General features: G+C 34.6%; 1 protein-coding gene across 2 annotated transcripts in view; it reads left to right on the top strand.

Moving 5' to 3' along the window:
- AGMO (alkylglycerol monooxygenase) overlaps positions 1-12,961 on the top strand; it is a 197,904-nt gene that overhangs the window by 102,540 nt on the left and 82,403 nt on the right. For both annotated transcript variants that reach the window (XM_084510966.1, XM_084510967.1), the window contains exons 9-12: positions 1,004-1,138; positions 1,655-1,771; positions 10,736-10,818; positions 12,410-12,515. In XM_084510966.1, coding sequence (XP_084367092.1) covers positions 1,004-1,138; positions 1,655-1,771; positions 10,736-10,818; positions 12,410-12,515 — 441 coding nt within the window. The remainder of the gene's footprint in view (positions 1-1,003; positions 1,139-1,654; positions 1,772-10,735; positions 10,819-12,409; positions 12,516-12,961) is intronic.

Raw genomic sequence — 12,961 nt, 5'->3', positions numbered from 1 at the left:
ATTACAAAAACCAAATATTTCCACTTGCTGCATTGAACATATATAGATCACGTAGAGCCATAATTGAAGTACAATACTGTAAAATTATTAACTAATTATGAGGGAGATGTAACAGGTCTGTGATTTACCCACTGAATGATGTCCATTTTGCCATGCACAAAGGAATATGCAGAGAAGCACAGATGGAAAATAAAAAAAAAAGTCTGTTGTTTATGTCTTCTCTAAATACTACTATTTCATAAATAGTCCCATGGTGTGATATCTTTACTATCTGTTTTTATCTGTATGGAATATTTCCTCTTCAAGATACTACAGAATGATTTGTGTTGACAGGATTATATATCATGGTTTCAACAAAAGCTGTAACACAGTTTGAATGCAGTTTAAAAATGAAGAAAAAAAAATCTTAGTATGATGTTTCTTGGTGGATTTCTTGGTCCAGGCTCCTCTTCAGCTGGGTAAAAATTCTCCATAAAAACCTCAGGGACTGAGGAATAAATAAGTCCCAATTTTCTTCATGGGGACTTTTCATACCCCATGAGGTATCTCAGTGAATGAGATTCTACCCAAAGTGGTGTCTGGGATGGAAGCTGGAAGGATGGCCACAGTCTGTGCAATTATATATGATCCAGACAAAATCTAAGGAATTTAGGAATCGAGAGTATATCATATATACTCTCATACTACTGGGACATCATATATGTCCCAGTAACAAAATTCTACTTTAAAACCACCATAAATAGAGCTATAAAAAATGCCATTAAATACAATGTATTGCTTACAAGAAAGTGAAATTTTCCTCTGAGCAGAAGTCATCTGTGAACCAAGGGCCTGATACAGCTCCTGCCTATTTCAGTCAGGTTTTCTGAACTTTTCTTTTTTAATTTATTCTCTTTACAGACTTTCAAAACTTTTTATTTGAAAGCTAAGAATGAGTAAAATATAACATTTTACTAAATTTTATTTTACTAACAATGAAAAATCACTTGCTCTTTTTTTTCAGTTACGTCCCTTGGCTCATATTTGGAACACATTTTGGGCCACACCTGGATTTTGCAATAAGCTTTCTGTCTTATTCAAAGGGCCAGGCTGGGGACCAGGCAAACCTAGACTTGGCCTTCCTGAGGAAATCCCAGTGGTAAATATAACATGCAGAGGCTCTCAGTTTTGTGTAATTTTCTTGGACCTCTTAATGCTAGTGGATCAATGTTAAAAACTCTACACATGCTATTTTAAATTAGCAAATTATCAGTGATAAGGCATAAGGGAAGATGAAATGGGAAAAGAAAATGAAGGAAATTAATGTTTTACTTTTTATTATTACTACTACTACTATTATTATTTTATTTTAAGGAAAAAACATATCTTCTAGTTTATCTTTTCATTATTCATTTCCTAAAGAGATTTCCAAAATAGTTCTACGGAGTAAGATAATTTATCTTTTTCTTTCTGCTGTGAACATACACGCACACATATTTAAACTCTGTTGCATGCTAGGTATTACATAAATTTGAAGGTAGATTATCTCTGGGCAATTATCTATGCCCCTTAACCCTTTTGTGTTTGTAATTATAAAGAATACTAAAGAATATCAGACTGGATTGTGTCAATGATGAAGGCTTTTCTTCATCATGATCTGCTTTGCTTCATACAGGTCACTGGAAAAGAAGTTCCATTCAACCCAAGAGTACCAGCTTACCTTAATTGCTATGCAGTAATGCATTTTGCAGTGATAATGGAGCTGTATATTGACCTCCTTGCTACTGTGACTGTAAGTAATTCATATCTGTAAATAATTCATATCTTTGAGTAATACCATCTCATGCTGACAGTAATATGTCTCATGACATATGTCTCATATTTAAATAATAAAGCATAATCTAAGTCCTCTAATAAAGAAACTCTAAGGCCTGTATCATACATGTATATTAACTATTATAATCATAAATTCTGTAAAAAGTCCAATAAAAATTACTAAATATATAATAATATGCATTAACATGTTAATTAAAATATTTAATAACTTTATTAACCATTTACAGATGCATGTGCTTAAGTTAAGCAATTCAATTAAAAATAATAAATGTTCTGTAGAAAAAGTATGTTTCTGCTTCAGGTTTTAGGACCTCATGCAAGGAAGAACATACATGTATCTCAGACTTGAAGCTATATAGGTCTTAAGATATCAAAGTTGGTCAAATTTATGGATTCCAATATTGTCCAAGCTTTAGAAGGAGGATTGTAAAGGTCTTGTGGTGCTTGCAGGTAGGAATCTTCAGCATGAGTTCAGAGTTAGTGGACCACTGCCTTGGGGCAAATTGCTCTTCCAGTATTGAATGTGCAACAGCATTGACAGAAGTGCAGAGAGAGGGAGATATTTCCCAGCATGGGTTTGGGATGACAGGATCTCTCTAGTAACACAACACGGTTACCCTATGTGTGGTCTCTGAAGGCCTTCTCCACCTACAAGAAGTGAGATATTAACACACCTTTCCAACTACCTTTTCATTCTTTCTTCCTTGAAAACTCTTTCTACTTTAGTAAAGGGATTTTTTTTTAGTTAACTAGCATAATTTGAATGCATAAACCTAGTATCCCTGAAATCAGTCAAAAGCCTACCAAAACCACCACAAAGTCAAGCATTTAATAAAATGTCGTTTGCCCTTCTTATATTCTTTCCAATTCCTCCTTGGTTAAGTAGCGGTCTTTTTGTCGTTTGTGTCACAGACATTGCAACAGGCCAGCAGCCAAGGCATTGAGGGCCCCCTGGGGTCGTCAGCCTCTGCCAGACCATGGACCTGCCTCATCCCTGCTTGCTTTCCCACTAATCTCTGGCCCCTGGCCAATGGCAATTACTGTCCCCTACCTACCTTGCTGGATTGTGACCTTTTCCTTGGCTCCATAGCCCAGCCCACTGGACTGCTGCTGGCCACTATGCCACTTGTGTGGGGAGCAGCTCCTCTTGCTGTGCCCTGATGCCTTGAATGACATGTCTGAATCTGTCCAAGTGGTGGATTTCTGGAAATAAGTCTATTTTGCATGTCTAAACATGTTCAAAGGATTCCAAAGTATTGCGAAGTTTTCAGAAGTCTTGTCTGAATGTTGAAGTTTCTGACTCAGAAATGCTTACATCCCATTGCAAGAAGGGCAGTGAAAAGGGTCTTTGTGTGCAATAATGGAAGACATGGCAGCAGGCCACTTATTTATTTATTTATTTATTTATTTGCTTAATTGTTTATTTGTTTTGTATTTGTAATTGTTAATTTGTTTTGTATTGATGTGTTCTGAGTAGCACATCAAAGCAGTAGAACAATACTGGTTTTGAGAAATGTTTAAAAAGCATTTTATGTAGCATTCTGAAAGCTAACAAGATACAAAAGCTAACTCAGGAACTCTCTTCTGATTAACATTAAAATATTCTACACATCATGTTCATCTCTATAAAAGGTCACACCACAACTGCAAGGAATTTAAAGATTACTAAACCATCTGAAGTTTAGTCTATTCTGAGAAATTTCTGAAGACAGGAAATTAACCAAAGGTGAGCATTAATACCTCCCAAATAAAAAGGGTATACACTTAATTCCAGTAAATAAATCGAGAAAATAAATCGAGAAAAGCCTTTGCAAGATTTTCAGGATATGCTTCTAGAGTCCTGCATATGATCAGCAAGTCATGTTTTTCTAGGGATCAAATCAAGCGTTTTGTTGTTTACTTGTTTGTTTACTTTGTTGAAACTGCTTTTAATGGCAAGAACTAAGGAGTCTGTTCACGAGTTTTTTCATAATTTTTCTTTTCTCCTTTTGTATTTTTTGTGGTCTGACAAGGAAAAATGGATGGTCCAGATTATTTCTCTGCTGATAACTGCAGCTGTTTAAGAATGGTAATAAGGGAAGTTGAAAAATGCACCCGAAGCCCAGCTGATCATTAAATTCTTGCAATCACAGAGAGGAAAAGTATACATCCACCATGTATAAACTTATTGTAGCAAAACAACGAGAAAATTCTCTGCAGAAAACTGTGGGGAAATAAGGCAGTAAGGATAAGGAGAGCACAGGGGACTGGAAGCACCTCATCTCAGGACATAAACCATTGGCGTGGGTGTAGAAAAGTGCTGGTCCCAAGGCAGAGTTCCAGCATTGCTCTAGAGTACAGTGAGGAAGCTGTCATGAGAAGGAAGCTTGTGTATGAATAACTTGGCAAAAATCATTCTTCAATATCAGTTTTCCACTACACTGAATTATGAAATGTCTATGGATACAACTGGAACTTTCTGTCTGGCTATGAATTATGTCATAACTGTGGCATAGCTCCATAAATGGAGAAAGCTAACTGTTTTCCTCATTTTTAGGTATAAGTTCCATTTCATAATAGCCATAAGATGCAGCACACAGCTATTACATTTCTCAAGTGATTACAGTTGCTCAGTGTTTGGTCTCACGCCCTGTAGAAGTGTTAAGTTTCTCTATACGCAAAGAGCAACTGTATACCTGTAGTCTGAATGACCTACATTTTTAACAGAAAAAGAGCAAAACAAGAAAGAACAAATATATATTTTCCACAGGAGAGCATATACACTGTTTATTTTCTATATAGCAATCTGTACTACATCCAGAGAATAAAAAAATACTTCTGAGCTCTGCACATCTAGATCTGATCCAAAGCTCATTGAAATAATGGGATTTGGATCAGTCCCAGAGAGAGTGCTAGGAGTGTAAAACTGCAGTACATTCAAAGCAGAAGTCTCATAGCTCCAGGACGGTATGTATCACATAAATCAAAGTGAAGTATACCTTAAACACTTTTTGCAGTGTCTTTTTTTATTGTTGATAGATACTATAACATTTACTGTGATTATAAAGCTATGAATATGAGAGCAGTTTCAATTAGACAAAAACTAGTAAGTGATAAGATAGGTCTCTTGAAAGTTGAGAACAAAATTAATATATCCAATCAATAGGACATGACCAAGCATCATGTAAGTAATATTGCTAAGAATTCAATTTTTTTAAGGAATTCTCAGTTAAAATAAAATGCATACAAAGACACCTAAGAACACAAGTTCCATAGCATTGTATTAACACGCATCATTTCAATGTTGAAAGTATCTGATTAGTGGAGGAGTTGTTAGTGTTAGGTCAGAGGTCGGACTAGATGATCTTGGAGGTCTCTTTCAACCTAGATGATTCTGTGATTCTGTGATATGACAGCAGGGCATCTGCTAAATTATGAAATGCCCTGACATCTTTTTCTGTTGAACCCCTGAAGACAACAGGCTGAGAAAATTATTAAATAATTTAATTTATTATTATTAACAGTCAACAATAATATATTAATTAATTAATTAAATTATTAATAATATTATTAACGACATTAATAACATTTATTGTTAAATGTTATTAATTAAATAATTTATTAAATTAATGTTATTTATTCTTCAGTAGGAATAACAATCTGAGTCCTTTGAAATATAAAAGTCATTTTGGAATCTTTCAATTTACATCTAAATGCACATTTGGACTGGCATATTTCCTTGGTTAAACAGATTTATTTTTTTTCTCTCTCTCTATTTATATATATGCTGTGATAATCTGTCAGTTTCAAGCAATGTAAACTTCTTCCCAAACTTCTATAACTCTTCTTCTTTTTTAAGGCTCCAAAATATTTTTTCGAGCTTTCAATGGAATAAAAATCCAACAAAAATATTTTTTTCTGTTTGATTACAGCCAATAACCACATTGTAAAGTTGTGGCTGACTCATAACTGGGGAACCTGCTGTGGTACAACAGGCTTCTCTGTTTATGCAAATACTCCAGTATATAAATATTCATTTATTTTATGTATATATCCATTCAAATAATGTTTAAGTGGGTTGAAAATGCTAGTACTAACAAAGGTGTAAAAAGCACATTCTTTTCTCAGTACAACTTGCAGCGTGTAGATTTATTATAAGATGTTTAGTTTAGTGATATAATCCACTGACTAATGTTGATTTTGGTAGAGTGATGCCTAGAAAATGGATGTCTCAGCTGCCAGCATCCAGTTCATAGGGTGATACAAATTTGAAAATAAATATGAGAATTGAGACAGTATGTAACTATATCACTGGAACTGTAAAGAGCAAGTTAGGAAAGCAAACATAAATAGATATTTACGCCACATGATTGGTTTGCTGTTTGCAAACTTGCACAAAATGTCTGTGTTTTGGTAAAAAATCCTTCAGGTGATGGCAGTTCTCTTTCTCCAACGGGTAAATCTGCAGACTAGATGGCAAGATATCTATTGCTGAAAATGCTGCCAGATCTGCTTTCTAGGGTCATCATTGGCGTAGAGCCAACTGAAGAACCAAATTCAAATACATCTCCAAAACTCTTGAGTATGAAGAAGTGTCATTATAACACTATCTTATCTCATCTCATCTCATCTCATCTCATCTCATCTCATCTCATCTCATCTCATCTCATCTCATCTCATCTCATCTCATCTCATCTCATCTCATCTCCTCATCTCATCTCATCTCATCTCATCTCATCTCATCTCATCTCATCTCATCTCATCTCATCTCATCTCATCTCATCTCATCTCTATTATTTTATTTAGTTATTTTAAACATGAGTTGGTTGTTAATAGTTTAAGAATCTTGCCTGTTAGCCAAAAAAGATGGATAGTGATATGCTGGGAGAAGATTCATGGAGATTTTTGAACTCAACCCCAACTCACAAAACTGCAGTTGTTTCCAGATAGCTTTTCTGTATTTGCCACAATTTACCTACTCTTCCTACTCCCAAATGGCATTGTGGTGTATTTCACCACAAATTTCTTGGTAGTCCTTGACTAGGACACAAATGAACAAACATTTCACACTTTTTTTTTTTTTCTTGCATGTGAATATGATACATGTATCTATAGTGAAGAGTAACTTACACCTTCTACCTTCACAGTTCCCAGTAAGGCTCCAGCCTTCAGAAGGCAAAGGACTTAGGAAGTCAAAGGCTGAATCACAGTACTAAGATTTTACATTGCTATGCATTTGTGTGAGTTTGATGAGATTGCAAATAACTGCAGGTTGCAATTTAGATTCCTTCAGTCTTTCACGTTCTGAGACACAGATGGTATAGACCCATAAGAAAATTTATAAAAGGCTACTCTTCAAAATCTTGTGGTTCTGAAGTGAGTGTCTGAAAAGGAAGACAAACAGAAATTGACCTCAAAAAGAGAATCCATATAATGTGATTGTACCTGGCTCTGGTAGCTCAAAATAATCAAAGAACCTCACATAGCATTTTAACCTAAAAGATAAAAGGTTGTTTATATGTGAATTTTATTTTCCTAAATCATAAGATTATTTCAGTTGTTTTTTCTGCTTCTATTACATTAAATTTCTTCTGCTATTCTGCTTCTAATACATTAAAATGTATTTCTGTTCCTTTTTTTTTTTTTTTTTTTTTTCCCAGACACTGAGAAATTAATTAATCATGGAAATTAATCCATGTTTAAAACTTAATTTTGAATTTTTCATTTTGTCTCAATTTTTTAATCTGTGTATTTTTTTCTTCTGTGATTTGGTAAATTTGGTGAGTCAAATGATAACTTCAAGCTGTAGTTTTTCACGTGTTAGAGAGACTGTTTGAGTAAATTTAGTTTGCATGTTCATGGTCCAAATTCTTGAATTCTCTCCTTTATTTCATTGTGGAGAGAAAGCTGCAATCTGAATTACTATATTACAGTGTCAATGTTATCAAGCTTATCAAGATCCATCAAAAATGAATACAAATCCATCAAAAATGAATAATAAAAATATTTATTGTTTCCTGAAAAGATGTTAATTCTGAGAGTCTCTTTTGTGTTTTTGTTATTCGTTTTCTTACTTTTTTAGAAATGGAAACTAAAATATCTTTTAGGGAAAAAAAAAAAAAAAAAAGAAGTTATGAGAGAAAACACCAGGAAAAAATATGCCCACAATGTGTCTGTTTTGGAGAAGTGTTTCTATCACCCACTCAAATGCAAGACTCAATCTAGGAGAGTTTAGCCTGCTATACCTACTTTCACCTCTATACTTAATTTCTAGCTAATGGCAAGAAACAATCATTCAGTAAATGCAGTCTCCCACTGAGTACAGAGGAAGCTTAAATTAATAATATGGTTTTAGGCACTCCAGTTACATAAAGAAAGGTAGACTTAATCAGCTCCTCAGTTTTCTGAAATTGGAATAATAAGGAAACCCAGATGCCTAGGACTTAGCTGTTTGTCTAATGCTGGCCAACTCAGAAACAGTGGAAGGTCAGAAAAGTGTGAAAATATACAGATTTTTAAAACTGGAACTTGGAGACACTCGTATTCATTCACAACAGGTGCTGTTGGGTCCTTCCCTGAAGACAAACATTAACATTTATTTTTTTCAAAATCATTGTAGAGATCATTCCTTTTCTGCAAAGTGTGACTTTAAGCATATATTGTAAAGTAGCAACTACATGAACTCTTCAAAAATTACATGGCATCCTCAAAATTCATATTTGATATTCAGTTTTCTTGTTACCTAAGGCTTTATGTTCCTTTCCTCAGAACAATGCTCTATCAGTCTAGGGACATTTTTAAGACAGTCTGTAGAAGCCAGTGCATTGCACTGGAAACACAAAGCAAAATCAGACACAGCTGGCCAGGACTAGTTTTTAAAAAAGGTGCAATTCTACAACTGAAAAGTGAGGACAATCTCTAAAGAGGAAAAAATCTTGAATTCCAGTCCCAGTTGCCTGGCAAATTCTTTTATCTGACAAGAAACAATCATTGAAAAACATAACAAAGCATTTCTACAAAATTTATGGGTGAGTTCCCTTATGCCTGTGCCAAATCATGTTTTTCTTTGCTTGCTTTACTTCTTGAATTTTTGTATGACCCAGTTTTTACAGGAAGCTGAATTGAGAGTTGAACTTACTGTGGCAAGATGATCAGTTTAAGAACTACTCTTTTTATTAAACTTAGAGTCTGTGCTGTATTTTATAACAAAAATAATAAAAAAAATACTGTCCAAAAGTTTTGTCATTTCAACGCAAATTGCTTCATGTTGACAACTGAAAGTCTTTTAACCTTAGGAGAGCTGTAGAATTTTTGGATTCTAGAAACTGAAGTTTTCAAAAAGAGTACCTTTAATTTATTCTTTTACTGACATATTTTAAAACCTATATTGGGAATCTGAAATTGTATTCCAAACGATAAAAATGTTGATAAAAGTATAGACCCATCAGAGCATTTTGGCTTTCTTGATTTAAGCAAGAATTTCAAAACATAAGTGATATATTGAGTCTCCCCACGGTTCAATATGTAGTTCAATATCTTGTCTCCTGTGGTGACCAATAGCAGATGCCCAGGGTAAGAGTGTAAGAAAAGACTTTCTCCAAGTCTTCATCTAAGTAGACTACAATACATCAGTTTGAGATTTTGTAAGTTTATCATAAGGAAGGATGGAATGGACGGCAGTGGATCAATCCAGTAATTAATTTGATCTATCCTTGTATAAATCTGTGCAATAGAGTGATTTGTGAGAAGTGTGTTCTGGCTTGTAAACTACTGAGACTGCTGTTTAGTGTGCATGTTACTGGGATGTCGTTTTCTTTGTTCAGTTACCATTTGTTAAGGATATCCAAGTAGGTGCTTGTGATTCTTCTTTTAAACAGAACCCTACCCAGCTAGAGTGTATGGTTTGACGTTTTTTGCAAACATGGGCACTGTAAGTTCACACAGCTGTAAAACTTGAGATTATTCTCCTGTGGCCTCCCACACTCACAGATACTTTAGATACTTTAAAGGTAGGGGCCACCACTGAAGGAAAGTGGGCTTGTCACAGAGTGGAGTTTATTGAAATTAAGGCAGACATTCACAGATTTTTATTTTTTCAATTCCTGTAATCTTGAAGTACAAGATGTTGTTCGTAAAATTTATTGCTATTCAAACTAGAAAGTATTCTAGTATATAAAGGATTCTAGTATATAGTATATATAACTCAGCAAAATCTACTAGTTCTGTATTGTTGTTGTTGCTTCAGTGAAAAAAAAAAAAAAAAAAGGCTTTTCAAAATAACTTAGATGTAAATGTTAAAGACATAAATCCTCATGCTGCTGTTTGTCCAAATGATAACACACATGTTAAAGTTTAAAAGTTTTAAGTCTGATTAAAGTCAATGGTATGAACTGAAGAGTTTTGCTGAACTGGGAAACAAGTGTTGAGTTTTCATGAAGGGACAATAACAATGTTGTTTCTTGTAATATCAGTGTTGTTTCTTGTTAAAATATGGTTATGTTGTCACATCATTTGAATTCTTAGTCTCACCATTTTTTTTTGTGTATGTTTGTTTGTTTGTTTTGTATTCATTGGGATTCATAGGTAGCAATTGTAAAGACGGTAATGTAAGATGAAGAAAAAGAAGAGGGCTGAGGTGGTTTTAACTTAGAGATATGATTGTTTTCTCTTGGACAAAGGCATAAGAGAATTAAATAACTTCAGGAAAACACATAGTACAGAAGGATATATCTTTATTATTTTGGACATAGTGGCAACTATAAAGGTGGTTACTGAAAATCTTTGTAAAATAAAACAAATTACCTCAAAAGTGAGTCAGTGGACATTAACATCACTGAGTGAGGAAGCTGAAACTGCTGTTCTATTAGGTTCAGTTTCTCTTTAGCAAATTAGTCTAAACTAATATTTTTCTACTTTTTTTTTTTTTTTTTTTTTTTTTAAGGTGTTATCACAGGGAACTATTCTGCTGAGAATTTGCTTTATCATTCTGTCCCTGACGTCTTTTGGATTTCTTATGGAGAACAGGCAAGAGACAGAAGTTTTTTTCTTCTTCTATTATTAAGCATTATTTGTTATTATATGGAAATCTCGAGTGTGTCAAAAATATATTGATAAAGAACTATAAATGTACTCTGACATATATTTCTCCTGGAAAGAGTCCAGTGGAGGGCCACAAAGATGATATGGGGCCTGGAGCATCTTCCCTATGAAGAAAGGCTGAGAGACCTGGGTCTGTTCAGCATGGAGAAGAGAAGACTGAGAGGGGATCTCCTCAGTGTATATAAATATCTGAGGGGTGGGGGACAGAAGGATGTAGCCAACCTCTTCTCAGTGGTTTGTGGGGATAGGACAAGTGGCAATGGCTGCAAGTTAGAACACAGGAAGTTCTGCACTGACATGCAAAATAACTTCTTCATGGTGAGGGTGATGGAGCATTGGAACAGGCTGCCTAGGGACGTTGTGGAGTCTCCTTCTCTGGAGATATTCAAGGCCTGTCTGGACGCCTACCTGGGCAGCCTGCTCTGAGGAACCTGCTTTGACAGGGGGGTTGGAGCCAATGATCTTTCGAGGTCCCTTCCAACCCCTACAGTTCTGTGATTCTGTGATATATGTTTCTACCTGTTGACTAGAAGATAACACAAATAACCAATAAGTAAAACTAGGAGTACTCCAATAGCAATTAATGGCCATATTTATATTGCAGCACTGGCTGCCCATGTGCTCAAATTTGCTAGCATTTGTTGGGTCATCATCTCTGGTTTTGAGATTCTTGCATGCCAAAATGGCTTGAAGACTGGCCCAAGGCTGTTTAAGCTCAGACATATTGTATGTGTCCCATGTAGCACACCATGGGTGGCAGATAGATAGGCTGACAGTATATGAAAAGTGCATGGTATAGCTAAGACTAGACTCAAACTCATGTAAGGGATAGACCTTAGTCTAAATCTTTGACTTTAGACTAAATTTAGTCATTATGGTTTCAAATCAAATTGGTGCTTAAGAAAAACAACAGCTCAGTGAGACATACACTATGGAAGTAGTCCATATAGGCACTGTGACCCTACAGAAAAGTAAATAACAATTTTCTACAGAGAAACTATTTGCCCTGCTAAAACAAAAATGTATATAGAACCTTCACCGTTGTGCCACTTCTACTTTTGCACCTACTATTCTTTCTATTTTATTTTCTCAGAAAGGAATACCTTTTGCTTGTATGTACTGAAAGTTTATTTCAGAATAGGTAAAAGTCTGTCAATATACCAGAGATCTGTATTAACAGCCTTAGCAAAGTGAATTAGTAGAAATTTACAGAAATAGACCTATGAAAAGATTCTGTGCTATTCAAGTAGCAGTTTTCAGAATTTTGCTGTTGTAATTTTTCAAAAGACATATTTACACTTGGGTGAGTTCACATATATTCTTTGCATATATGTATTCTCACAGCAAATTTTAGTGTTCTAGCTGAACATAAAATCCATATGCCAAAATGTAAGGTTAAGAGAGGTGACTTGATGCAAGTGCAGGACATCACAGACTATTTCTACATTCTCTATTTCACTCAAGTTAATAAAGAAGAAAAGATAGAACACTAACATGAATTATTTCTTGTTCTTAGGCCCAAAGCAGGAATTCTGGAAATCATCCGCTGCTCAGTCTTCTTAAGTGTATACAAACTTGGCTACTTAAGGAATCAGCTTACTTTGTTGGACTGTGCATATGAAGTAAGACATTTATTTTGAAGTATACTGTACTATACTGATGATCCTATATTACTATTGTTATTACTTTTATGGCATCCTTGCCTATGGCAGAGGGGTTGGGACTAGATGATCTTTAAGGTCCCTTCCAATCTGAGCTATTCTATGATTCATTCTGTTTTAGGAAACAAAACAAAAACAAAAACAAAACAACAAAAAAAAAAAGATAACATTACATTTACATTTGGTTTCTTTATTTCCATTACTTTATTTGAATATAATACTTTTGTTTGTTTGTTTCTTAGTTACTTATTCCTTTCTGCCATTTACTTTAAAGAAAATTATTGTTTTTTCTACACCCCATGTACATTGAAAAAAAGTCAGAAAACTGTTTCTTTACATATCCTTGCAAAAATACCGAATTATTGCTATATGCTTTCACCAGAATATCAGAAGTGTATTTCTGAATT

The sequence above is a fragment of the Aythya ferina genome (assembly GCF_964211825.1).
Source record: "Aythya ferina genome assembly, chromosome: 2".
In the NCBI taxonomy this organism is placed as follows: Eukaryota; Metazoa; Chordata; class Aves; order Anseriformes; family Anatidae; genus Aythya; species Aythya ferina.
The sequence above is the reverse complement of the archived record's forward strand: the minus strand, read 5'-3'. Positions and strand labels throughout refer to the sequence as shown.